We start from the raw sequence: 27,374 nt of genomic DNA, 5'->3' as shown, positions 1-27,374 counted from the left end.
ACACCCAGTCTCTCTCTCCCTCTTTCTCTCTCAAATAAATAAGTAAAATTAAATTTAAAAAATTATTTGAGAGAAAGGCAGACATATATGTACTTAGAGAGAGAGAGACTGGGTGTGCCAGGGCCTCTAGCCACTGCACATGAACTCCAGATGCATGTGCCACCTACTGCATCTAGCTTTACTTACTGGGGGCTTGAACCTGGGTCCTTAGGCTTTGCAGGCAAGCCACATAACTGCTGAAGCACCTCTCCAGCCCCACCCTTTTCTACTGACAATTTTCATACATGTCATAATGTATTTTATCATAATCCCCTCCCCCTACCTACTTTTGTCCCCCTTCTATGTCTTCCTTCCACCGAACCACTTCTCCTTTCCAGCATGTCCCTCTTCTATGTTGAGCTTTTCTTTGCTTGCCCTCCCCTATCATACATGACAGAATGCTGATGGGCCCAAAACCGTGCAGGCCTTGTGCAGGTCACGACAGATGCTGTGAAGACAGCGTTCCAAAGCTCTCCTCCCCATCCCCTGCCTCTTGTGTTTCCTCTGCACTGCCTTCCGCAGTGTTTGCTGGGCCTTGGAGAGGGTGATAGGGATGCCTGAGTACTCAATAGTCAGTTCTTCACAGCACTTTGATGACTTTTCACCGTGCCTGCTTCACGAAGAAGCTTCTCCGATTAAAGCCCACCTTATTCTTGGAGACAGGGTCTCTCATTCAACCTAGAGCCCAAGGGGTTTCCTGTCTCCACCTTCCCAGTACTGCGACTACCACCATGCCCAACACTACACAAGGGATCTGGTGACCCAAAGTCAGGTCCCCACACTTGAGCAGCAAGTTCTTTACCCACTAAGCCATCTCCCAGCCCAGGCCTGCATGGACATTTCTTGCCTCTCCTTTTATGTCAGGTAGATCCAGCATCCAACAGGAGGACCCACTAAGATAAGATAAGGTGGAGCCTCTTGTCTTTAGGTGGATCGACTGGGGTATTTTGACCCCATGCTCTGAGCTCCAGAGCTCCCTCAGTTGCAAAGAGGAAGCTATGACTGGATAGAGGTTCCAAACGCCTGCTTCTGAGGGAGGTAGTGCCAGCGATGAAGGCAGGTCAGGTGGGCGCCTGGCACATGCACAAAACGAGGAACTCCTGAAGCAACGGCACATGCAAAGCTCCCAGGCTGGTATTTTCACCATGAAAAGAAGTCGAAATAAAATGCTCTATATGTGCCTCGGCAAGGTGGCCTCCAAAGGCCCCTGAGCAGGGAATTTGACCTAATTTCATGTCCTACCCAACATGAATGATGATTAGTGATGTTCAGTGGGCTGGGGAGATGGCTTAGTGGTTAAGGTGTTTGCCTGCAAAGCCAAAGGACCCAGGTTTGATTCCTCAGTACCCACGTAAGCCAGATGCACAAGATGGCACAGGCGTGTGGAGTTTGTTTGCAGTGGCTGGATGCCCTGGCAACCCATTAATTATATCAGATAAAAAATAATTTAAAAAGATGATGTTCAATCTGCCAAACCATAATCCACAGCATTGAAAATGGTCTCCAGAGAACTTGGTGGTCCAGATTTTTAAAAATTTTTTAAAATTTCAAAAATTAAAAAAAAAATTGGGTTTATTTTTATTTATTTATTTGAGAGCAGCAGAGAAAGGCAGATAAAGAGAGAGAGAATGGGCACGCCAGGGCCTCCAGCCACTGCAAACAAACTCCAGACGCATGTGCCCCCGTGTGCATCTTGCTAACATGGGTCCTGGGGAATCAAGCCTCGAACCGGGGTCCTTAGGCTTCACAGGCAAGCGCTTAACCACTAAGCCATCTCTCCAGCTCTGACCCACTAGTTTTGATATAATGGGGGTGTTCACACCTGTTAGGGGTTACAGTTCCCACTGGCGCAACAATACCAGGTGATCCCGAGATTAGATTAATACAGTTAGAGGTGAAGAGGTGGGGGAGATGGCTCAGTTGGTGAAATGCAAGTATGAAAAGCTGAGTTTGGAGCCCCAGCAGCCATGCCAGGTGTGGTGGTGCACACATGCCAGCAATCCCAGCACAGAGTCAGGGAATCCCCGAGGCTCACTGGTTAGCTAGTCCAGTCCAATCGGTGGGCTCTACACTCAGCAAAAGACTCTGACTCAAGAGTAAGATGGATAGTGACTGAAGAAGAGCCCTGATGCTGACCTATGGTCCCACATGCGTATACACACAAACACACACACACACACACACACACACAACACACGTCTACCACATGAAAAATAAAGGCATTGTTCTTTGGGAAGAAACTAAGTTATACTGTGCGGCAGCCCAAATAATGCCGACTACTGGCGTTGCTCTGCACTGCCCAGTAGCACTGCCCAGCAGGACTGCCCAGCAGGACCCTCTTGCTGAAGTCACTACAGTGTGTGGTTGCAGGAGAGAGAAGTCAGGCTGGAACTGAACTTCCTCCCCGCTGGACAGTCTCCATGGTGCCCGGTGGTGCTCTGCAGGCTGCTGGGGGAGAAAAGCCGACAGCCCACCCAGCACTAGACCCTCCTTACAGGACAGACCTACCGGGCAAGATGGGTCCACTGGTGCAAGACTGATGCAATGAGCAACTGCTTGTTCTTTCTTTCTTTTGAGGTAGGGTCTCACTCTAGCCCAGGCTGACCTGGAATTCACTATGTAGTTTCAGGGTGGCCTTGAACTCACGGCGGTCCTCCTACCTCTGCCTCCCGAGTGCTGGGTCTAAAGGTGTTCGCCACCATGCCCAGCCTCAACTGCTTTGTGATTGGATATGAGGCCTGCTCCACAGTGGGAGTTCATGCCTGGTGCTGAAAACCAGGTCAAATGTCCACAGCTAGGGAGGCCAGAAGCCTTAAGGGTCACCTACCATTGTTGTTTTGCCAAAAGGATGTGGTCAAGCTACCTTCTTGCATGTTTACTTACAGATGAATGCTGCTCTCAGTCTTGGCCAGGAAAGTTTTTCTATTTTTCTTTTATCCTTTCTCCTGAAGTGGGAGGTGGTTAATGCAGACTGGTAACTGGTTAAAGTGTCAAAAATAAGTGACCGTCGAGTCCTCAGCATTATAGAGGACAAAGCATCTCAAGGCTCAGGGACCGTCTGGAAGAAGGGAGGTCAGGGCTATGAGGATATAGGGAGTGCTAGGAAAGCTGTCATTCACACAGGACATGGCATTGTACTCATGCACCCGCGACAGCTGGCGTTACCCGCTCAAAACCTGCACGTTCTGTCACGCACAGGACAGGTGCTCAAGGCCACTCCCCTGCGGAGCTACAGGTTGCTGGGAGAGGAGGCACTCTCCCGAGGGGCAGCCACTAGCAGAGCGGGAAGGGGTTTGGTGGAATGTGGCCGGGAGAGATGGCTTAGCCGTTAGTAGCTTTCCTGGGAAGCCTAGGGCCTCATGTTCGATTCCCCAGTGCCCACATGAAGCCAGATGCATGGGGTGGTGCATGCGCCTGAAGTTTTGTTTGCAGTGGCTAGAGGCCTTGGCATGCCCACTCTCTCTCAAATACTTTTTTTTTTATAATTATTTATTTATTTGAGAGCGACAGACAGGCTGGTCTTGAACTCACTAGGTAGCTAAAAGGTGACCTTGGACTTAAAATTGTCAGCCTCCCAACAGCTGAGATGACAGGCCTGCACGACCACGCCCGTCTTAATTTCTTTTTTTTTTTAATTTTTTATTTATTTATGTGAGAGTGACAGACAGAGAGAGAAAGACAGGTAGAGGGAGAGAGAGAGAATGGGCGCGCCAGGGCTTCCAGCCTCTGCAAACGAACTCCAGACGCGTGCGCCCCCTTGTGCATCTGGCTAACGTGGGACCTGGGGAACCGAGCCTCGAACCGGGGTCCTTAGGCTTCACAGGCAAGCGCTTAACCGCTAAGCCATCTCTCCAGCCCTCAAATACTTTTTTAAAATGTGGGATGTACATATTCAAAATGCAGCATGTGTACTTCTGCGCACGTACACGTGAGTGTGAAACTCAAAAGAATGTTTGATGTGATGGTGGTACAGACTATCCCCAGACCCGCTAGGGCCAGGTGGGCACACAGAGGGGACTCTGGAGGGACACAATGACAGATGGTCCCACAGAGCCAAGGCAGACCAGTAGGAACAAGGAGAATGGATGGCCTCAGAGGCAAAGGCTGGCTGTGTGAACCACTAGAATTCACAATCCCCTTTCGCTGGCGAATTTGCCTGGGATCCGTGACCGCAGGAAGACCACCTGCGCAGCTGAGGGGGCCTTGTGGCTGGAGCTGGTCTCCCCAAGCCCAACCCCTCGACTGGGAACACGGCTCCTATAGGGCATCCACAGCCTGGTAGTGAGGGCACACTCTCTCTCCAAGCATCCTCAGCCTTCCCAGGGTCCTTCCGATAGAGGTGTGAGCCCGTCCACTGGGCTCTGGGTTGGGCAAAGCAGCTGGTACTGCAAGAGGCACTAAGCTTCGCCCCTCAGGCCCGCGGCTTGTGCTTGTATGTGTAAACACAGCCCAAAGTGTCTTCCGGTACACTTTAATCAAAATTCCATCATCACAAGAGCTCTTGTGGCATAAAGGTCAGTTTGGGCATGTCAACTCAGTCCTATGAATGGTACGAATGGAACGTCCATGGATATGCGCTTCAAACAGGTATGAAAATAAAATATATAATATAGTTTTATAAACTTCCCCACTTAAAGTCGCTTTCTCTTTAAAATAAGTTACAATGTATGAAGCAGCTTGGAGTCACTTAAGCAAGTTATTAGCCAAATGACATCCATTTTTCCCAAAAGTTCTGGGGGGAAATACTCAACGGGGGTCAGTCAGATGCTCACAGGAACCAACGTAGATTAAGGATAGTCTCATAGTCTCACTCCTCACAGGGGCTGAGCATAAAAAAAAAAAAAAGGAGGCTTCTAATAGTTGAGTTTTGTGGGAGAAAATAAATCAATCCCCCAACCACACTGGATGTTGCAGAACCTTGGCACCAGGTGAGAAGAGCAGCTTTCGGAGCTGGCCAAGCAATGGCCCCGCCGCAGCCCGGGTCCCAGGAAGGGGCAGCAGAGTGGTGGGGACCGGCGGTCGGGCCCTTCTCCACTTGGGGTCCCCAGTTCTGGGGAAGCTGGGGGCTTGTCTGGACAGCTGAGCTGTGCCTCTTCAGACAGCAAGGCCAGACCACAGTGTACAGGACACAAAGGGAGCCCCTCCTGCAGACGGGGGCTTGCTCAAGACTGCGGGGACGTGCTCAATACACAAGGGACACGGCCACCCCAAGGGGACGGCGGCACGGCCATTCACGGGAGCAAACAGAAGGCGCACACAGGACACCACAGATCCAAGAGGGCGGGCAGGAGGGGCTGTGCTAGCATTTACAGGGTCTGGACAAGGGACTCAGGGGCTGGACCCCACCCCTGGAAGGACATGGCTCAGATTTATTTCCTGGGGAACTCTGGCACTACACCCCCCCAAAAATAAACAGAACCTTGGGAAGGAACAGATACGCCCATGACAAAAAAAAAGGCCACCACACAGCCTCAGTCTTAAAAGGTTTCCAGGGAGTGGCCCTTGGGCCCCTCTGTTTAACTGGGACACTAGGTGGCCTTGAACTCCCAGTCGGGAGAGCCTGACCCTGGCCTTCTAGACAGGAAGAAGGTGGCTACAAGTCCAGGAGGCGCTCTTCACATGTCTCCACGGGCCACTTGGAGGCCCCTCCATACACGTCCACATTGTTGTCCACCCAAGGGATGATGTTGCCAGGCATATTTGTGGAGCAGTTGGCAATGTTGATAATTTCTTGTGCCCGGAGGACGCGGTCCCATATGTTGAACTGGCTCAGCTCTCCAACAAATGCCTGCGTGGCGTCAAACCTGCCCCCTACAGTGTCCTGGAAAAGGGAAACAAGACATCCGCATTGGAGCAGGTTCACAAGCAAACTAGCCTGCCAAGTCTCCGGGGAGGCTGGAGGGAAGGGGGCGGCGACCATGGGCTCTGCAGCCCAAGCATATGCCAGAGCCGGGAGGTGGCCTTACTACAGCATTCACTTCTCATGGGGGGACGCGTGCGCGCCTGAGGCGAGGCCTCCAGAGCGGCGTCTCCCCACTCCTAGTCCCTTTGACATGGAAGGAGTGGGCCAAGGATCGGACCCCCAGACTACCGTAGCGTCTGGTGAATACTTCCCCACTTTCCCTCCTCAGACGCTGCCAGCTCTTTTCTGCCCAGCTTCTGGTTCTCAACAGCACATTTCTGGTGGGCAGTCTAGCTCTCCTCCCCTCCCCCTCCCCCCACAGGCTGGGCACCCCAGGCACTTGCCAGTTGCCCTTTGCTCCTGGGAGATTCCAGCTCGAGCATCATGGACCCTGCAGGGAGTGACCGGCAGGGAAGGGGGGGGGGGAGGCCGTCCCACAGCCTGCCCCCTGTCCCAGGAAGGTGCCCCCAAGGTACAAGATGATCCTATGACCACAGGGACACTTCCGCCTGTGTCCTCCGCTACTCTCCTGCCCTCGATGGCACAGCCAGGGAGCTCAGTCATGGGGCTCATCCGACGGGCACTACGTGCCAGGTCTGGGGCCAGGGAAAAGGGTCTCGGGCTGCTGGGCTAGCCTGGCCCCTCCAAAGCTTCCCTGGGAGGGCACCTACCTGCTCCTGCCCCAGGATGATCACACCCCCTGGCTTGATGGGGTGCCACGGGGCCAGGTTCTCCCCAGTACCAATCTTCTCTCCATCCTGGAACGCTTCCCACATGCCATCCCGTGTTGTCCAGGTAATACAGATGTGGTGCCACTTGCCGTCGCTGACAAACAGGGGCAGCTGTGCGACCTGTTGGCATCAACAGGCAGGTGAGCGCTTGCCAGTCTCAATCCCAAGATTCTCCCATGGCAGAGGGTTGAAGGTCACCTGTGGGTCTCAGGGCCACCCTTTCTCTCATTACCCAGGGCTCCCCCTTCTCTGCCCTGGGACACACTCAACTCCACCCATCACGTATGACACACTCAGAAAAACAGGAGCAGCCTCAAACGTGAATGAGCCCCATATGAGCTGGACACCCCCGGTTCCCAGCTCGGCTGTGGACTGACCCTTCCACGCTGACCTGGGCTCTCTGCAGATCCTGCAGGTGGCCCTCGGGAATCTGTGTGTGCACATACACCAGGTCCTGCCTGCACCCGAGGGCAGGAGGCCTGCAAGCCTGTGGGCCAGTGTGAGTATGGGGGATACACACACAGAGACCCCGCACAGAGCTCCCTCCAGCTAGGCCCTGGGAGCCTGTGACCAGTACAAAGGCAAGGCTTCAATGGCCCTATTGTTATTGTCGGTCTCCTAGCAACCTGGAGCCTCCCTCTCAGGAATTAGATGTTTAGAAGAGGTCTAAATGAAGAGGAAAACAAAACTCTGGGTCCTGCAGTGTTATTTAGAACAGTTAATCCTTGGCTCAGGAAAGCCAGCCATGCCAGGAGGAGCCCTGCAGGCCACTGCACAGTGTTTCCAACTTGAGCAAATTCTATCCAGGGCTGTTCGGTGAAGACCAGAGAGGCAGGCTGTCTCCATCGCTGTGCACCCCAACACGGACAGGTCTGGGCAGTCCCAGAGTAGGAGCAGCCTTCAACACTGAAACCCAGCCAGGCAGACTGAGGGTGCCCTCTCCTCGAGTCTGGCTTTACAAGGGAAGTTTGGACACACTTCTGCTAGGTAATCCAAGCTGGCTTCCAATTTACAATCTTCTTGCATCAGATTCCCAAAAGCTATGGGAGTGCCATCACACCTAGCTGGATGGAAAGTTTGATGCAGGGCTGGGAGAGGGTCTCAGAGGCCCAGAACTGGTCTCTTGAGGAGACCACACTCTTGAATTGCCCGCGAATGGGACGCCTGCTTCAGCAAAGGCTAGACCATAGTTTCAGAGAGGAAATTAGCCATTGTGAGGCAGGAGCGCATACGCAGGTAGGGAAGGGTTTATTTCCGTTGTGGTGGCAATTGGACAAATGTATGCAATGTCAAAAGTAGCTGAAACTGAAGTGTTCTTTGTTTTTGTGGGGGGATTCAAGGTAAGGTCTCACTAGCCCAGGCTGACCTGGAATTCACTCTGGAGTCTTAGAACAGCCTTGAACTCACAGCAATCCTCCTACCTCAGCCAACCAAATGCTGGGGTTAAAGGTTTGTGCCACCCCACCTGGCTTGAAATGCACATTTTTTCTGTGTGCAAATTATATTTCAACGAGCCCAACCCTTTTGAAAGCTGTGCACATGAGAAATGTCACTCTCACAGACACCCTTAGCCAGTGTGTCCACGGAGGGACAGTCAGATCGCTCCTCCACACAGAATCCTGCTTTCTTGCCCCCCCTCACTCCCTTCATGCCTCATGGCCAGAGTCCACGCTAGGTTCTCCAGGAGCTGCCACTGTTCCACCATCATGTTCCCCTCCCCCCTCCCCAGTGTGTTAAGGAGGGCAACTGCCACTAACTGGCTCTATTGATGAAATGGAGCATGCATGTTACATAAAGGCCAGCCGTGCACCAACTCCCTCTGGTGACTGCTCCCTTGGACCCCGGGGGGGGGGGGGGGGAGCAAGCCTCACCTTGTCATTGATGAGCAGCTCAATGGGGTTGTTACCCCACTCTATCAGCACAATCTCATTGGCCTGGCCAGGCACAGCATAGGAGAACGGGGTGCCAATGCCCGGCGAGGCACTGGAACGGAGCCACAGGCAGATGGTGAAGGCGTACAGCTCAGGCAGCGTCTTCTTCACCTTGCCATACAGGTAGTTTGTGCGGAGCGGGAGGGACACTTTGAAGGCGTCTGGCGACTTGAACGCACTGTTGCCTGGGTGGAGAGAAAGGAGGTCATAGCATGCTAGCCAGGCCTGGACTCGTCACTCCGGCAGACCTTAGCGCAGCCGAGTGCCTGTTACACAAGGCCCTGTTCCAAGTACCTAAATCCAGCAGTCCTGGGGCCGTGCTTGCCTTAGGGAAGCTTATGCTCTTTGAGAGAAGACAGACCAAAGCTAGGAGCAGGTAAGAAGGGCAGGAAAGACAGCAGCTTCCGCCGGGAGGGGAGTGGTTGGCAGAGGAAAGGTTAAAGGGTGGAGTGAAGACTTATGAAGAGCCCACAGAGCAGGAAGACTGTGGACAACAATTCCAGGCGTACAATCCTCAAGGATGCCTAAGGAACAACTGTGAGCGGTACACTGGGCATGTCAGAGGATTTGTCTCCTTCAGGAGAGGAAAGGGGAACTTTTTTTTTTTAATTTATTCTGAGTCAGGGGCTTGTGTAACTCAGGCAGGCTTGAATTTACTATAATCCTGCCTCAGCCTCCCAGTGCTGGGATTACAGGCCTGACCCACCACAGTGTACAAAAGAGGCCTCTTTAAATCCAGAAGGATAAAAGAGACTCTAGTCCTTTTTGATTCCTGCTCGCTACTCTTGACAGATGTAGTGGAGACTAGAAAGGAAAGGGAGGGACCAGAGACAAGTTGGACTTGACTGTGTTCATTCACCAGGAACCCGTTCCTCAGCTGGGCCTCTTTTCCTCCTCTCATCTTTCCTTAAGCTTGCAGCTTTCTCTTCTGCAAGGGTTGGTTCTGGAGCCCATGGGACCTAGTCCAGGAGAAGGAAATGTCTCGTGGGGGCCTGTGCACTCAATAAACACTTGTGAGTACACCTACATCGTTTGCCACACTAAATTATCACCGCCCAGGAGGGGGAGTCGGGCTGCAGGCATCAACAGAACTTAGAAAGGACTCTCTGTCTCAGTCCCTATGGGGAGGGAAGGACTTTGCTCCTAATTCAACTGGACCATTTTCTATATCCTAGAATGTAGGAGCCAGGAAAAAAGACATGTAAAGGTGACCCCCTATTTTAGGCTAATAACTCTGGCCAGAGCGTCAGCCCTTTCCAGGCCTCTGAGACTAATGAGAACTGGCCCCCATCCCTCCCCCACACACTGTATAAGGCACTTCTAGAATCATGCCTTGTATTGATTCTGTGAGAAGTTCATGGTGAAAGCTGGCCTTGTATTTGGGGACCAGGTCCTGCTGGTGAGAGACCTCAACATCCTTCACTTACTCAACAAGTATTTACTAAGCACCCCAAAGGGCCAGACAGATGACCTTTCTCCCACACAATTCCAGAAGTCGCTTCCTGTCAGAGTAAACCATCGACACAACACAACCTCTAGTGCCCGAGGCTCAGGCCTTGTCTGAGGAGAGCTGCCTGCCCAGGCCAGCAGCAGAGCCCAGGGTCACCCTTCTGGCCTCTGGGTTTCCTGTCCATGCCCATGGTTGTGGAGTCTCTCAGATTCATCCTGGCCTCCCACGGTGGGCACTACTCAACACAGGTGGCAGAGCTGCTGAGCACCAGTCAAGGCTGGAAAGACCTGATCACCTCAGCGACCCTGGGATGACTCAGAAGGCATCATGGTGCTGGGAAGAAGTGACCGGAGTGCTCAGCACTGCAACATCTCTATCACACCTTCCAAGGCTCAGGGTCTATTGCAGAAGAGGTGGCGGAAAGAATGTAAGAGCCAAAGGAAGGGTAGGACTCCTTACAACGTGCTCCCCCCAGGCACAAAATGGCCTGGATATCCATGACCTCACAGTGCCTGACACTACCTACCCAAGACCATCATAAGAGGAGGAAAAGATCATGACATCAAAATAAGAGAGATTGATTAGAAAAAAAATAAAAAAAGACCTGGCCACCCTGGGCAGCTGAAGAGCCAGGTCATGTGTAGCAAAGGCAGTAGCCAGCCCCTCATAATGCTGAAGGAACAACAGAGAACCTGACAGCCCCCATACCCAACTTTTCAGGTTGCACCATTATGACGAGGCTCAGGAGTGATACGACTTACCAAAGGCCACACTGCAGGCTCAGGGGGCACCAGAAGCCCCTCTGTCCACTACCTGTAGCTTAATCTTCCCATGGCAAATGGCCAAGCTCATAATGAAGGCATCATTATCTAATAAGGAGGAACGGTTTCTATGCTTGCAGGTGGGCAGACTTGCCAGTTTAATAAGACTCAGTGTCAGTAATATCGTTAGCTCCGTGACAACAGATCGGTTTAATTAGAGCTGAGAGAGCCAAGGGGCAGAGGAAGGGAGCCACTATCCTGAAAGCTGGTGTCCTTTATTTGAACAAAAAAGCTTGGAGGTTCAGAGGAAACTTAGTTAGAACCAATTAAGGAATTAAAAGGCCTGACCAATAAATCAGAAACTGCAGGTGTTGGACAAGCCTAAGAAGAGGGGGCAGATGGCCTGGGGCTAGAAGGAGGTGGTTCTGGTCGGCTCAGTGCCAAATGCTGATTTCAACACTGGGCCAGCTGCATCTGGCCACTTGGCCTGGACTCTGCAGTCTCTACAAATGTGCAGGTCTTGCAACCAAGATAAATGAGCGCCCTGGGGACCTAAGTGACAGGCAGGAGCTCTTCTTCTCGGGCACCATGCCGTCCCACCTCTGCAGACTTGCCAGCATTGCTCAGCTGCCGGGCTTCAGCCCCTCCTCAACGCTTGGACTTGCCACAGATGCCTGTTGCAGGGCCGAGAGATCGAATGCAGACCCCACGGCTGAGCATGTGGCCCGGAACCGGTGCAAGACGATGGTGGGCCAGAGGCCAGAGACTTCCCCAAAGCCCTCCCCACTTGCTGCCTGGTTGAGGCGTCGACCTCCACTGGGCTCAGCTGGATGCTTTTAAGGAATTTGGTGGGTTTTCTACGCAAGGTCCACTTTGGGGACTGGGCGTTTACATACCCTCCTACCCTGGACCCCACACAAGATGAATATAGATTCAGAAGTGCCCAGAAACAAGCAGATGATCACTTTCCTCCAAGGCTCGTTCTAGAACAGGGCAGGTGGAACACAGGGAGAGTTTTCAGAATTCCCACAGTCTGCAGAAACTAAGCTCGGCCTCTGAACCACAGCTCTGCAAGAATGGCCAGCAGGGGCGTGATGGCCCTTACAGAACCAAGCCTCCCCTGTGGGCCATTCAGCTGCAGGCTTTCAGGGAGAACCTAAGAACAAGAGCGTGGGGGGCCAGAACCAGCACAGCTTGGCTTGAGTCCTGACTCTTACCCCTGGCTACACACAGATGGGCAGGAAATCCCCAAAGCCGGCAGCTCTCACTGTGTGTGGTAGATCTCTCCCTGGGCTGGAATCCGAGAACAATGAAAGGGAAGGCTGCAATTCACCAGCAAATGCCTCAGACCTCTTTGGTACTTTTTTTGTGGTGAAGTGTCCTCTGGACAGTTTGTGAAATGGGTGCCACAAAAAATCTGGTCTCCTTGGAGTGACGTGCTTGGCACACCGCCCGGCGCTGCTCCATTCTCTTCCTCAGATGTCTGCTAACCTGCCTCCTCGCAGCTACGGTTGGCCCCAGTCTCCTCTTATCTTGGTTGCACATTTCAGTTACAACTGTGCCCACTCTATGGGCACATGTCCTGAGGATCTACTGCAGTTGGAGTGGATGAAGGGATCCACTCTGACCTGCAAAGAGATGTCCTCCTCTCCTCTCAGGGGAGAAAGGCACTGGGTGAGACCTGGTGACTCTCCTGGCATCATCTACCAGCAGAGGAGAGTCAGAAAGGAAAACAGTCTTGGAAATTCATGAAGCTGTCAGGCCAGGTGTGGTGGCGCAGGCTGAAATCCCAGCATTTGAGAGGCTAAGAAGGGAAGAGTCACAAGTTCGAAGCCAACCTGTATTATGCAGCAAGACATCTTCTCAAAAAAGAACCCTAAACCAGGCATGGTGTTGTATGCTTTTAATCCCAGCACTTGGGAGGCAGAGGTAGGAGGATCGCCGTGAGTTCGAGGCCACCCTGAGACTCCATAGTAAACTCCAGGTCAGCCTGAGCTAGAGTGAGACCCTCCCTTGAAAAACCAAAGAAAAAAAAAACCCCACCCTAATCAAGCAAGTAAGTCACATTCCTGATCCTCTTCTGAGAAGGGAAGGGAAAAACAAGAGACTTCTCTATATAAATAAATAAAAGGGGGTGAGGGAAGCCTATCACACAACCCCTGCTCCATCTGGCCCACCTGAGCCAATGTCATTACAACACTCACTGGGCATCTTGCTGTTGGATAGTCTCCTACCAACTATGAAACTGAGTAATTAGAAATTGTCTGCTTGGTACATCTGAGAAGATTCGAATCCTATATCCTCCACCAGCACGCCTGAAATCTCACACCCAGGCTAACCAGTGACTCACTCGGAGGGGTGAGAGTCCAACCTGAATGATCAAGGGCCCTCTGTCCCCCTCTCTCTGTTTCCTACAACAGAACCTGACTTTAGCGTGAGCAGGCAAGAGAAGGATGTACAGAATCTGCTGTAAGGGCTACCTGGCAGGGGATCCGAAGTCAGGCTGTTCATCCAAGCTGGTTGTGAGTTTTTTTTTTGTATGGGTAATACTAGTGGGACTAGGGATTAATTCCTATGACCACTGCCAGCCACCTACATCGTAAACACCCACAAGGTATCTCCACGTCATGCTACAATGCCTGCGGTGGGTAAATGGACACCCCAGGCCCGCCCACAAGTGACGCGACCAGAGGCAGGCCACTCCCAGCCTGAGAGTCAAGCGCGCAGCTTACCCCGCTCCAGCTCTGTCACCCTCTGCAGCAAGGCGTTTAGGGCGCTCTCGGTCTTCTGCCGGTGAGCTGAGGTCTCATTGTGCAGCAGGGATTTCTCGTCCTCCAGCTCAGCCACCTTGCGCAGCAGCTGCCGCTCCAGCTCCCCCAGCCTCTGCTGGAGCACCTCTCGAAAGTCACTTGGCAGCCCAGCACTGGACGCGTTCGTGCGCAGCTGGACCTTTCAGCAGGGGAGGGGGAGACGTTCAGGCCAGTTGAATAGCAACTGTGGCACGCCGCTCCCATGACCCCACCACGCGTGGAGAAGCTTCCGAAACTCAGCGTGAAACGGTGCCGGTGGCTCAAAGGAAGACATCCCCCACCCCTGATGCTTTTTTCTTTTTTGGTAGGAAAAGGATTTCAAAGTCAGGCAAGAATTACTCTGTGGCAATATCTGAAACTTGTGAATCTCATTTTCCCCTCTTGAAAAGCTGTTCTTCTCCTCTTACTAAAAAGTCAAAAATATAACACCTATGTCAGATAAAAACAAAAGAGGATTTTTTTTTTTTAAAGTAACCACCTTTAATGGCAGAGCCATCTTCTCAGCTACAGGATTTAAAAAATAAAATCACCGGGCGTGGTGGCACATGCCTTTAATTCCAGCACTCGGGAGGCAGAGGTAGGAGGGTTGCCATGAGTTCGAAGCCACCCTGAGACTACATAGTGAATTCCAGGTCAGTCTGAGCGAGAACGAGATCCTACCTCAATAAATAAATAAATAAATAAATAAAAACCCAGTTTTAAACAATGGTACTCAGAGCTGGTGAGCTTTCATCTACAAATGAAAACGACCCCAAGTTCTAAAATGGCACAGTAGGTAAATATATGCTTGCAGAGGTATTCCAACAGACACGAACACAACTATTTTAAATTCCAGAAATCTCCGTTTTCAAACCTGCCACTAAATCCTCACTTCCTATTTCTCTTACTCTTTTCCCATCATGCTGGCTCTGGGGCACTGTGCTGCCACCTCAGCCACGAGTCCTGGGCAAGCTCTTTCCTTCTGGTCCAGATGTCTTAATTTATAAATTTCTGGGAAACAGAACCGGCCTTGTGCCGCTCTATTTCAAGGGTTAAAATATATGCCTGACTCACATTCTGAACTCCAAGTGTTGGCTGTTAGTAATGATGACTCACGGGATCTACAGATGCTGGAAATACTGTATTTAGCCTTCATGCCAAAGGAACCCCTCCAAAAACTTACCAGTAATCAACACCTGTAACTTTAAACCTGGTTTTGCTAAAAAGGCATTGTGATAGACGCTAATTAACAGAAACGTCCGGTTCTTAAATAGGGTGAAAAGTAAAAAGGAAAATTAATTCAAGACTTCTCTCTCAAAAGTTCCAAACTGCACACATGTTTCCAGAAGAGGGTAGGTCCCTTTCCCTAAAACCAGCGCGAAGGTCACCTTAAAATGCCCCAACCCGGTGAACAGAGGCGTCTCTAAAGTTGACAAGACGCTTGTTTCTGATATGCATTCTGGCGTTGCCCCCCACCCCCCGCAGATTCACCAACCCTGGATCCCCGTCCCTGACCTCATCTTCTCTGGCCTAACTCGACCCAATTTGTAAAAGAAAAACACCCTGGGTCCAGGGATAGCTGACCTCCCGCGACAAAGGCACAGCCAGCGGGAGAACATCCTGGGCTGGGCTCTCAGATCTGGACTTGGAAATTTGCGAGCAGAGGGTGGACAGGGCGTACGAGGGGGTCTCCGGGTATTTCGCACGCCAGCCTGGTCCATCTGGATCCACTAGCCAAAACCTCAGGCAAGTTCACGGCCGGTTTAAGTAAGCAGTCCCGGTGCGCACGCAGGGGTGGAGGTGGGGACTGAATCTTTTCCCTGGGGCAAGGGAAGCCAGGAGGGCACTAAGGGGGGACGACCCAAGTAAGGTCTAGGGCACGCCTGAGATTGTCCCCCCTAGCACCCCGGAACCTAGCGCATCCCGAGGACCGGCCCGCACGCCTATCTCCCTTCCTCCTGCATCCATGGGGGGGGGGGGTGGAGGAGGAGGACGGCACCCTCTCCATCCCCAGCGCACAGCTACCTCCAGGCTCTCCAGACGGTCCTTGAGGGTCTGCAACGAGCGGCTGAGCTGCTCCACGACGTGGCCGGGGTCCCGCGGCAGGTCGCCCATGGTGTCCTTGCCCGCGCCCCGCGCCTTGCCGCCCGCCAGCCCCTCGCAGCGCGCCAGCTTGCCGGTGAGCTCGCGGATGGCCTCGCGCTGCGCGCCCAGCGTCTCCTTCTGCTGCACGACGGTCTCGCGGAGCTGCAGCACGGCGGCCCGCAGCTCCTCCTCGGGGCTCGGCGCTCCGCCGCCGCCCTGCATGGGCACAGCGGGCAGCGAGCAGCCGGCGCGCACCGCCTCCGGGGGCAGCGCGGTGCACACGAAGCGACTGCCGGGCACCGGGTCGTCCTGGGCTCGGGCGGCGGCCACGGCGAGCGCCAAGCCCGCGGCGAGCAGCGCCAGCATCTCGCGGCTCTCGCGCTCAGCTGGGCATGGGCGGGCGGACGGCGTCGGGGCGCGCCGCTCCGGGGACACCGACGTGAGCGAGGGAAGGAAAGGACGGTACTCCGTCCCGCCGCGCGCCGCGCTCTGGCCCCGGCTCGGCCCGCGCGCCCTCTCTTAAGCCTGGTGGGCGGGGCGCCCGGGGCGCGGGGCGCGCGCCGCGGGCTCTGATTGGCCCATCGCAGTGCGCGTCACGCGGAGGGGGCGGGGCCGCAGGGCGCCGGCCAGGCCGGAGCCCCAGGTGCTTGTGCAGGGGCTCGCTGCTAACCTGCCCAGAGCCGGCGGAGGTGCGCGCTTCGGAAAGCGTCGCCCCGACCCACACCGAGAGATGAAGGGCTCGGACTGGGCAGCAGCCAGGGTGACTGGGAGGCTGACGCGCTCCATCTTATCTCTAGGGGAGGCGGTCCCCCGTTCCCCGGGGCTGGACTCGAACCCGGGGACCAGAGCACCAGCCATTTCCGCGGCAGGGGTGGAAGGAGGCTCAGGACGGGCCTCCTCCCCCCCAGAGGCTGTGATGTATCTCAAGCCACTGAGCAGAAGGCTCTGGAAATTCTCGAGCCATCTTGTACCAGACCCGAACCCTGGGTGTATGGAAGGAGAGAAATGCCCCTTCAGATAGACGACAGGTGGTGGGGCAGGGGGAGGTTTGAGTCAGGATGCCACCCCAGAGTTCTGTGTGTATACAGAGACGGCCCTCGAGGTAGGAACATGACCTGAGTTTGATGAGAACATCCGCCTGGGGTCATCCAGATGACCACACGTTGTAAATCAGCACACAGACCCCGGTCCCCAGCCAAGAGGTGAGCGCGTTTGTTTCAGAATCTTATCCGTGGTTTACAAATGAGTTGAGAGCAATTTTTGATGCACAGCTACAGACTGAACTGGTTCACTGTGCATTAAAAATGAAAAAAAAATTCTCTCCCTTTTTAAAGAAATCCTGTGGCAAGGTCATTAATCACATTATCCATTCTACCAGAAATAAATGGATTTGTCACTTGCGCAAAGAAGCTGCATGGTTGATTCGGAAAACAAATTGTATCAACATAAATGAAATTATTATGATAATATAAAATAGAATGCGGTGATTAATCTCTGGGAACCAAATTCTGACCTGTTTTGCACTTCAAACAATAGCTTCTGTTATGTAAATAGTTGTGGGGTTTTCAAGGACAAATGTTTCTAAATTATAAGAAGAAGGTCTCTTCATGAAAGTCTCCTCCATGACTAAGAACTAGAGTCAGGAAAGCAGAGAACAAGGACATAAAGCTGATTCCGTCAAGAATGGTCATTAACCGAAAGGGTATGGTGTGGAGATAATACTAACGGGCTAATGTCTGTTGGTCGGCAGTACCAGGATGTTTCACCTTGTTAAATAAGACCCTAAGGAGACTTGTGCTTCCTCATTCTTTTCTCCTTGGCTCCTAGAAAACTCTGAAAGTTCAAATAAAGAGAGATGGCTCAGTGGTCCAGGTGCTTGCCTGCAAAGTCTAACAACCCGGGTTTGATTCCCCAGTACCCAAGTCAAGCCAGATGCACAAAGTGATGAATGCATCTGGGGTTTATTTTTTTTTAAAGGGCAATAAGCTCTCAAAGCACTTTACAAAATATTATATTTAGGTTATTCTGTAAGTCACCAAATCCAGGCATGTTCATTTAGAAGTATCCAGACAGACATGACTTTTTAAACTTCCCTCATGAATTTGTTGTTCTTTTTACTCATAGACTTAGGTAGATCTTAACTGGTTGTGACAATAGATTATTGTTGTTCCTGTTTAGCTCTGTATGTCATTTCTTGACATAGATGAATAATAACTCATATTTGCAAGTACTTGAAATAGAGACTTGTTCTTTTAATAATTAAATAAAATCAAGTGTATTTCCAGAATTCTAATTTCCTCTTGAACAAAGAGACAACGTACAAGGATACAAACAAATAGCATATATCCCCAAATAATAGCTCCTAACTTTCTTGCAAGAGATTCCAGTATGGGAAGTGATCAGTGAAATTACCAGAGGCCAGATGGAAAGACCCAAGCACTGGAGCTGTTATTTTCTCTAGAGGCAGAAAAATTAAAGGTCTTAGTTAACAGGGGATATGCTATTTGGGGTTTTATTTTGTTTGTCTAGTGTAGTGGGAAATCTGCTGGTTTAGGAATGAGGAGTTCGAGTCCTAATGCCAACTGTTACTAGCTAAGTGGTTGTGGGCAACCTCAGCTTCCTTGGGTATAAGATAGGGAAATTCGGTTAGTCTCTCTGATGGCCCTTCCGGCTATACTCAAGAGCTGGGTAGTCTGGGAAGGAAAGAGCTCAGCTGCCTTTTATCTTTTCTCCTTCGTGGTTTTTTTTTGAGCCACCTGTAACGAGGAGTCAGAACGAGAGCAGCAGGCTGGTCATGTAAACTGCAGGTCAACCTTCATTCAGGTGGGGAGACGCTTCAGCCACGGTTGAGCTGGCTCTCCACAACACGAAAGCTCTGCCTAGATTTACTCGGCACAGAAGCCATATCCAACCTGCACGATCCTGCACGTGTGACTCATGCTACCCAGGAGAGTGGCTGTGCAGAGAGCAGGGCCCACAGATTTCCCTCCACTTGAAAAGTCATGCAGCTCCGCAGCAGTGAATCAGTGCCACCTAATCTCTTAGTGTAGCTGACGCTGCAGCCTCACACCCACCCACACGCTCACTCACTACGTGTGCCGGTCCCAGGTCGGCGGAGAGCCCTGTGTGGACTTCACCCTGTGCTGGGAATCCTGATGAGCTCATTCCGCCTCCGTCTTATGGCCCCATCTGTTTGCCTTCTCCGGTTCTCACATGCATTTTTATCTCGGTCTGCTGGGAATGTGCTAATTTTCACCATGGTGCCAGAGGAACCCATCTTATCCTTTTATCTCTTCCTCTCTCTCACTCTCTCTTTCTCCTTTTGCGTTTCCTCTTCTCCTTCTCAGTGCCACCTGGGAAGTTTAAGAATGAGGGCGTGAGCTCCAGATCAGGATCCAAGGGCAGCTTCCTGCCAACAGGACTCGGGAACTGTCCTCGGTGCTGAATTTCAGCCAGGGGAAAGGGGTGTGTGTGTGTGAGAGAGGGAGAGAGAGAGAGGGAGGAAGGGAGGGAGGGAGGGAGGGAGAGAAGGAGGGGCAAGGAGAGAGAGGGGGAGATTCAGTACAGATTGAACAGAATTTTGAGGCTCCCAAGAACCCTGACTAATCCCCATGTATGTACAGAACGCTAAGACCCTTGGAAGAGTGGACTTTCACTAGGTGAACTGCCTGGTAGTGTGGAGAGAGTTTTCATCTTTAGAGTCAGACAGCTCCTGTTTCAGTCCCCGTTTTAGAACTTGCCATTTGACCGTGAGAGAATAGCGTAACCTCTCGGTGCCTCAGTTTTCTTATTTCTAAAATTAAAACTGACTGTGTGACCTAGGATGGCTTCCAAGCTTGAGTGAGACGTGCTTGTGCCCATGTTTGGCATATAGCAGGTGCACAATGGATGCTAATGGTCCTTTTCCTCCATTGAAGCCAGATCTGAATTATACAAGTCTTATTTAAACCAAAGATTTTTTTTCTCATTATTTTCTATAGTATCCTTTAGGACTAAATAAGATAAGAATCTAGAGAAAGAATAGACCAATCTCCTTAGAGAAATGACAGGGGTTGAGCATCTCAAGAAAATGTACTGGCTCAGTCAACTACAAGACATCTAACTAACTCTGTTTTAAAAGATAAAACACAGTTTTACTGAGCTTTAATCAAAGTGAACTGTTCCACATCTGTAGTAACTTGGAGTATATTAAAAGACTATGCCCCTGGACCCGACTAAAAGACTCGTCGTATTTAACATATCAGTGATTCTAAGTTTGAATTGCTACTGAATCTAATAGATCCATGCCTCTCTGGGGGCTGAGGAGATGGCTCAGCAGTGAAAGCACCTGCTTGCAAAGCCTGTTGGCCTTGGTTCAATTCCCCAGCACCCATGTAAAGCCAGATATAAAGTGGCACATGCACCTGTGATCTGAGCATGCCTACAAGATTGAGGGGAGGATCCAGGAGAATCCAAACGACCCTGTCTCAGACAGCTGAAGGCTGTCCTCTGACCTCCACATACACACAGTGACATGTAGGCCAGTATGCACGCACACACAGATAAGAAGTTAAAGATAAGTGCCTCTGTCATAGAGTAAATTTTCTTTCTTCAGTACATCTGGGTTCTTCTTGAATAATATATTTCTGGTTTAATTTGGGAGTTTGTGATGCAAGCCACTGTCTTTCAGTAAGTGTTTCTGGGCAGAATGTAGTTGCATGTGGGTAGAGAGTCGTGGTTTGGGAAATCTGATTGTTAATATAACCCAACTGATTTCAACATACAGATGAAGTCTTAGTGGCATCCTCTGACTTCAATCAATAGACTAAGTCATGGGACATCTAAACCTGGTTTCTGAACATAGAGAACAGTAGGCTGGAAATATTATTCAGCTGGTAGATAACTTTCCTGGTGTTTGAAAAGCCCCAGGCTTGCTTCCCCAGCACAAGAAGGTACTTCTTGGGGGTTGAAGAGATGGCTTAGCAGTTAAGACGCTTGCCTGAAAAGCCTAAGGACCCAGGTTTGATTCCCCAGTAGCCATGTAAAACCAGATGCACAAGATGGCTCATGCATCTGGAGTTCAGTTGCAGTGGCTAGAGGCCCTGGCACACCCATCCTTTCTCTCTATATGCCTCCTTCTCTCTCTTTCTCTAATAAATGAAATATTTAAAAAGAAGCTACTTCTTGGAGTTTGTTTGCTCTAACAAGTCTTCCAGGAATGTAGTCTTAATTTATCTATGTTAAGAAATATATGATAATACCTCACTCTTATACCAGTTAAAAGTTGCAGAATTGCTGGGCATGGTGGTGTACATCTTTAATTCTAGCACCTGGGAGGCAGAGGTAGGAGGATCACTGTGAGTTAGAGGCTAGCCTGAGACTACATAGTGATTTCCAGGTCAGCCTGGGCTAAAATAAGACCCTACCTCAAAAAAACAAAAGAAAAGAAAAATAAGTTAATAAGTTGCAGAATTGACCCAAGATTTGTAGTTTGGTATCTCTATATTGTTCAGGCTTACAGGTAACTTGCATAAATATTTGAAATTCAGAGCTTGAAGAGACTTACAGAAATCTAAAGACTAAGAAACAGTTTTCAGAAAGATTAATATGTCTGGCTGTTCAGTAGCAGAACTTTGGTAAAACCCAGTCTCTCTGGTCTCCAGTAAGTCTCTTTTCTTTGGACCATTTCTTAACTCACTCATTAATCCTTAAAAAGATTCCTTTTCTTTTTCAAGAGCAACTTTATTAAAAATGAACAAATTGCCATCAATTTCAACAGTCCCTTATTTTTCTGGAACTTACTGAAGCATTTGATATTGCTGATTAATTCCATTTTTATTAAAACTTTCCTCCTTGCTTTCTGGGCTGGCCTGCCTGCCTTCCTTCCCTTCCCTTTCATTCTTTTCTGTCGCGACCACCTTGACCAGCAAGAATGATGCGACCCGAGAGCGCTTCTTTAAGCAGTTTATTCAGGAACCTTGAACAATCTTCTGACCCCGGGGAGAGCCGACCCACAAGCTAAGTAGTCCTGCGCTAGCCAACCCTAGTGAGCCATGTGGCCCATGCAGATAGGTCCACGATTAAGGAAGCAGAATTAGTTAAGCAGCCTCAGCCAAATAAGGACTTGTTTATCCCAGAGAGCGCTCGCTATCAGGCTAGCGGAAGGCGGCAGCCGATGCCATCTTTAGGGTGCGGCACATGGCAGCTCTCCACAGTTCCCCCTTTTTGTTTTAAACAAAACAGGTGAGAGTAGGGTGAGCTCTATAGTGAAATCCAGTACCGATTTTTCCAGAGGTGGGAGTAAGGATGGATATTACGGGGAAAGGACGGTACTAACCCGTTTTCTCTCAGACATGCTCTCCTCTAGGCTGCTAACTGCAGGCGGCATACCTAGAGTGCAGTGCTTTGCCTCGCAACCTGAACGTGCTGAGTATTCTAGCTCTTCATGACAGCAAGCCATGCATAAGGGTACTGTCCTGCCTCAATGGCTGTAAAGGCCTGAATAATCATAGCTGCATTCCTTTGCTGTGTGACCCTCATCTTGCATAGACACCACAGGCCCACCAAGAAGGCCAGCACCAGGAGACCAGCTAGCGGAAGGATCTTCATGTTGGACTTTTCTGGTCAGTCTCTCGGGCACCCCCACTGGATCCTGATGATCCTGCGGAAAAACACAAACAGACCCTCTCGTCCACGTCAATACAGGATCAGGGCCATGCCACGTTCCCGTGAGCACATCTTTCCATTTAACACATTAGGGTACTTTTCTTAACTTTTAAATTCTTTGACAAAAGCAGCTCCTGAAGAGCCAAAAAAACTGGGTGCGAATGAGAAGCGCCCATAGTTACTTTTACCTTTAACTCTGCTCACTGGTCCGCAGTGACTTTACTTTCGGTTCACTATCACCGCGAACTCTTCTTCACTCTCTTTTTATCTACAGAGTAGAGAACAAGTTGTCGCTTCCCCGCGATCTTTATTGTCCCACCTTACCTTAGGGAACTTACCAGCGCTGCCCTGACTGCAAAAACTTCTGAGCTTCCTTCGAAAGAGAGGTTCCCCGTACGGGCCACCACTTGTCACGACCACCTCGACCAGCAAGAATGATGCGACCCGAGAGCTCTTCTTTAAGCAGTTTATTTAGGAACCTTGAACAATCTCTGACCCCGGGGAGAGCCGACCCACAAGCTAAGTAGTCCTGCGCTAGCCAACCCTAGTGAGCCACGTGGCCCATGCAGATAGGTCCACGATTAAGGAAGCAGAATTATTTAAGCAGCCTCAGCCAAATAAGGACTTGTTTATCCCAGAGAGCGCTCGCTATCGGGCTAGCGGAAGCCGATGCCATCTTTAGGGCGCGGCACATCGCAGCTCTCCACACTTTCCTTTCTTCCTTCCCTGCATCTCCATGTCTTCTTCCCTCCGTCCTTCCTTCCCTTCCTCCTTCTCTCCCTCCCTCCCTTCCTTCCTTCCTTCTTCGATGCACATTCCCAAAGTTGAGTGATCTATTTTTATCTCATTTCTCACACTAACTTTACCTTACCAATTTTATGGGTTTTTTCTGTTGTTGTTGTTTTCTAGGTAGGGTCTCATTCTAGCTCAGGCTGACCTGGAATTCACTATGCAGTCTCAGAGTGGCCTCAAACTCACGGCAATCCCCCCACCTCTGCCTCCCGAGAGCTGGAATTAAGGGCCTGTGCCACCACACCTGGCCCATTTTATGTTTTGAAGCTCCATTAGTGACTGTTCCTGCTCTGTACCGGGCTTGGGCACACAATGGAGCACCTGCTGCTTAGGCATCCATGGGCCCTTCTTGTTCAGTGTGCTCCTCATTCCTCTCTCCTTCCTCTGTGCCCTTCATTTCGGGCGGGGATTACTCTGCTTTCCATGTCATTCAAATTTCAAAACTTTGGTCTAATTTGAATCTCCTTCTCCATGTCCAAATCCACTCAAATTCCACTCTGTTTCTAAGTCCTGATTTTATTCGCAAGGACAGAAGGGAGGAATGGGTGTGCCAGGGATTCTTGCCACTATAACTGAACTCCAAACACACACACCACTTTATGCATCTGGCTTTGTGTGGGTACTGGGGACTCAAACCCAGGCTGGCAAGCTTTACAAGCAAGTACCTTTAACTGCTGATCCATCTTTCCAGCCCCTGATTCTAGTTTTACATGTCAACTCAGTTCTCACTGCTTCAACCAAACTACATAAATGCTTCCTAACTTAACTTTCTAACTGCCATCTCCGTTTCTGCTCATATGCTGCTCTATGCCATCGGGTTTCTTCAAGTCCAGTACTCAAGCACTTTTCTTTCCTGCTCACATGTGCCCAATATTTCCTCATGCCAATTTGTAACCTCTTTAGTCACTATCATTTGCTGCCCACCTTCCTAGTCAACCCTGTTTTCCACCACAGTCCTTGGCCTATCCTTCAACCCAAAGTAAACAGCATGATATTCTCCGTGTGACTTACATAAGTGACTCCATTTCCGGATCACAAAATCCATTCATCTCTCATGACTTTGCTTACATGTTACCTTCTCCAAGAAGTTCACCCTGATTTCACATGGTCTTCAATGAATAAGAGATGGCAATTTAGTGGACACCCTTACTCTGTTGTATTCAGTTCCACATTGCTGGTTCCAATTACCACACTATCTCTGTCCTATCTTGTTATTATCTTTTCTTATCTTTTCTGCTGGACAATGAGTTCCTTATGAGAAAGATCTAAGTCTAATACACTTGATTCTTCCACAAACATCTGTTGGGTGTCATTGTACCCAGCTATGGTACTGTTGCAAGAAAAAAATGAAGAGTTTGTTCAACATATAATTACTTCTGTGACTACACAGGGGGAAAATCATTGTGTTAAAATGGAAGCGTATATTTTCATGGAGAAGTTGATATTTGCCCTTGAAAAAGATAATGAAGTATGTGAAAGGAAGTGCCAAGTGTTATGATTTGACTATGAAATGACCCCCAAGGCTCATGTGTCAAAGACTTGGTCCCCAGGTGGCATCTTTTTTAGTGTGTTCTGGAAACTCTAGCTCGGGGAGGTGGATCACTGGGGGTGTGCCTTTGAACCCATACCTCATTCTGGCCTCTTCTCTCTGTTTCCTGTCCACCATAAAGTGAACAACCTGCTTCTCCCTGTGCTTCTGCCACCATGATGTTCTGCTAAAGTGACTGGAGATAGGCAGCCGTGGACTAACCACTGAAACCATGAGCCAGAGCAAATGACCTCCCCTTACGTTGTGTGGCATTTTGTCACAGCAGTGAAAAAGTCTGACTAGCACACCAGATATTTGGAATACAGAGCAAAAGAAGGGAGAGTTGGGACCAGTGGAGGAAAACAAAATCTATAGCTGCTAATCTCTGACTTGGAGGCTTTGGTTCCAAACCTGTTTGCTGTTTCCAAGGATACCTTAAGATAAATTTATCTCATTTCTAGTAGGTATCACCTATCATCTGCTACAAAGTCTAAGGTCATTATTTTGACCAAGCAATTAAGAATGAACAAAGCAAGTAGTGACAAGACTCAGCTTTTAATTGAGCCAAGGAGAATTGTGAGTTTCTGTCTGGAATGTCTACACACACCAGATTTTATGAAATTCTTCCATCTGGATTCTCACATGGAAGTGTCATAGAAATAGAGATGTAGGTCCTGGCATTTTTTGCATGCATATGTGTAGCTGTGTGTGTGTGTGTGTGTGTGTGTGTGTGTGTGTGTATCCATGTGCATGGATACACATGTTCAGAGGAGTGTGTGCTCACATGTAGGGAGGCCAGAGGTCAATGTAGGGTGTCTTCCTCAATCACTTTCCACCTTATCTTTTTAAATCACCTTTTTTTTTTGCCAGGCAAGGTGGCGCATGCCTTTAATCCCAGCACTTGGGAGGCAGAGGTAGGAGGATCACTGTGAGTTCGAAGCAACCCTGAGACTACATAGTGAATTCCAGGTCAGCCTGAGCTAGAGTGAGACCCTACCTCGGAAAACCAAAAACTAAATAAATATGTAAAAATTTAAATCACCTTCATTTTAAAATATTTATTAGCCGGGTATGGTGGTGCACACCTTTAATCTCAGCACTCAGAAGGCAGAGGTAGGAGGATCGCCATGAGTTTGAGACCACCCTGAGACTCCATAGTGAATTCCAGGTCAGCATGGGCTACAGTGAGACCCTACCTGGACAAAACAAAATAAATAAATAAATATTTATTTGCACACACAGGCAGAGAGAGAGAAAGAATTGGCATGTCAGGGCCTCTAGCCACTGCAAATGAACTCCAGATGCATGGGCTACTTTGGGCATCTGGCTTGACATGGGTACTCAGGAATTGAACTCAGATCCTTAGGCTTCACAGGCAAGCATCTTAATCGCTGAGCCATCTCTCCAGCTCCACCTTATTTTTTTTTTATTTTTCTCCTTTTATTAACAATTTTCATGCCTGTACATAGTGTATTTTGATCCTCTTGCATTTCCTTCTCCTGCCTCTTCTCCCACATCCCCCTTCTACAGAACCCCTTCTTATTGTTTTGTTTTTGTTTTTCGTTGTTGTTGTTTTTTGAGGTAGGGTCTCCCTCTAGCTCAGGCTGACCTGGAATTCACTATGTAGTCTCTGGGTGGCCTCGAACTCATGGCAATCTTCCTACTCTGTCTCCCAAGTGCTGGGATTAAAGGTGAGTGCCACCACCCCTGGCTCAGAACCCCTTATTTCTTCCCAACTAGTCCTTCGATGCCCTGGTTCTTTCTGCCTTCTCCATGACAGAACATTGATGGTCCCAATGTTGTGTAGGTCTTCATTGCAGTCGCTGGGAGTTCATAATTGCAGCAGCCATTCGTGTTCAGAACACAGAATTCCACTGCGTCCCTACCTGCTCTCTGCCTCTTCAGTTTCTCTTCTCCCTGTTCTGCAGTATCCCCCGAGCTATGGAGGGCATGGTCCATGTTGTGGTTGTCTTGTTGTTGCTGGGCAAAGCACCTGGCCAAAAAAGCAGCTGATGGAAAAAAAAGAAAGTTTTTATTTGGGCTTAAAGTCTTGAGGGGGAGTTCCATGATGGCAGGGAAAGATGGCAGAGCAGAGGCTGGACATCACCTCCTGGCCAACATCAGGTAGAAAACAGCAACAGGAGAGCGAGCCAAGGGGAAACTGCTGTAACAGCCCTAACCCTACTCCCAACAACACACCTCCTCCAGCAAGGCTCCATCTCCCAAATTATCATCAGCTGGGAACCAAGCATTCAAAAATGCATGAGTTTTGAGGGGACCACCTGATTCGAACCACCCCTATAGAGATGTGTCACTTAGCATCGAGCACTCAATAGCCATTCGCTCTCAGAACTCTTATGAGTTTTTTTTTAATATTTTATTTATTTGAGAGAGAGAGAGAGAGAATGGGTGTTCCAAGACCTCCAGCCACTGCAAACGAACTCAAGATGCATGTACCCCCTTGCGCATCTGGCTTACGTGGCTCCTGGAGAGTTGAACCAGGATCCTTTGGCTTTGCAGGTGAATGCCTTAACTGCTAAGCCATCTCTCCAGCCCTCTTATGAGTTTTGAGTTCCCCTAGTAGTCACTGCCAACTGAAAAATGAAGCTTCTCTGATAAAAAAAAAAAATGAGAGCAGCACTTAATCTATGGGTAAAAAAACCATAAATATTTAGAGGGCAATTTGGTAGACACAATGCAATCTATTTAGCCAAACAAAGG

The 27,374-nt window shown here is 50.0% G+C and overlaps 1 protein-coding gene across 1 annotated transcript; it reads right to left on the bottom strand.

The window, feature by feature from the left end:
- Window positions 1-4,494: 4,494 nt before the first annotated feature.
- Nptx2 (neuronal pentraxin 2) lies at window positions 4,495-16,054 on the bottom strand. The gene is made up of 5 exons (XM_045143966.1): window positions 15,629-16,054; window positions 13,547-13,763; window positions 8,544-8,788; window positions 6,613-6,792; window positions 4,495-5,860 (listed from the first exon to the last, which is right to left on the bottom strand). The coding sequence occupies exons 1-5, from the start codon at window positions 16,052-16,054 to the stop codon at window positions 5,633-5,635; spliced, it is 1,296 nt and encodes a 431-aa protein (XP_044999901.1). The 3' UTR covers window positions 4,495-5,632.
- Between the last annotated feature and the right edge of the window lie 11,320 nt (window positions 16,055-27,374).

This window comes from Jaculus jaculus, chromosome 2 (assembly GCF_020740685.1).
Source record: "Jaculus jaculus isolate mJacJac1 chromosome 2, mJacJac1.mat.Y.cur, whole genome shotgun sequence".
Lineage (NCBI taxonomy): Eukaryota > Metazoa > Chordata > Mammalia > Rodentia > Dipodidae > Jaculus > Jaculus jaculus.
This window is presented reverse-complemented; position numbering and strand designations above follow the sequence as displayed.

Coding starts and splice junctions, on each gene's coding strand:
- Nptx2 (XM_045143966.1), bottom strand. CDS start 16,054: ATGCTGGCGCTGCTCGCCGCGGGCTTGGCGCTCGCCGTGGCCGCCGCC. Junction 13,764..15,628: donor ACCGTCTGGAGAGCCTGGAG/GTAGCTGTGCGC, acceptor CCCTGCTGAAAG/GTCCAGCTGCGCACGAACGC. Junction 8,789..13,546: donor GGTGACAGAGCTGGAGCGGG/GTAAGCTGCGCG, acceptor CTCTCCACCCAG/GCAACAGTGCGTTCAAGTCG.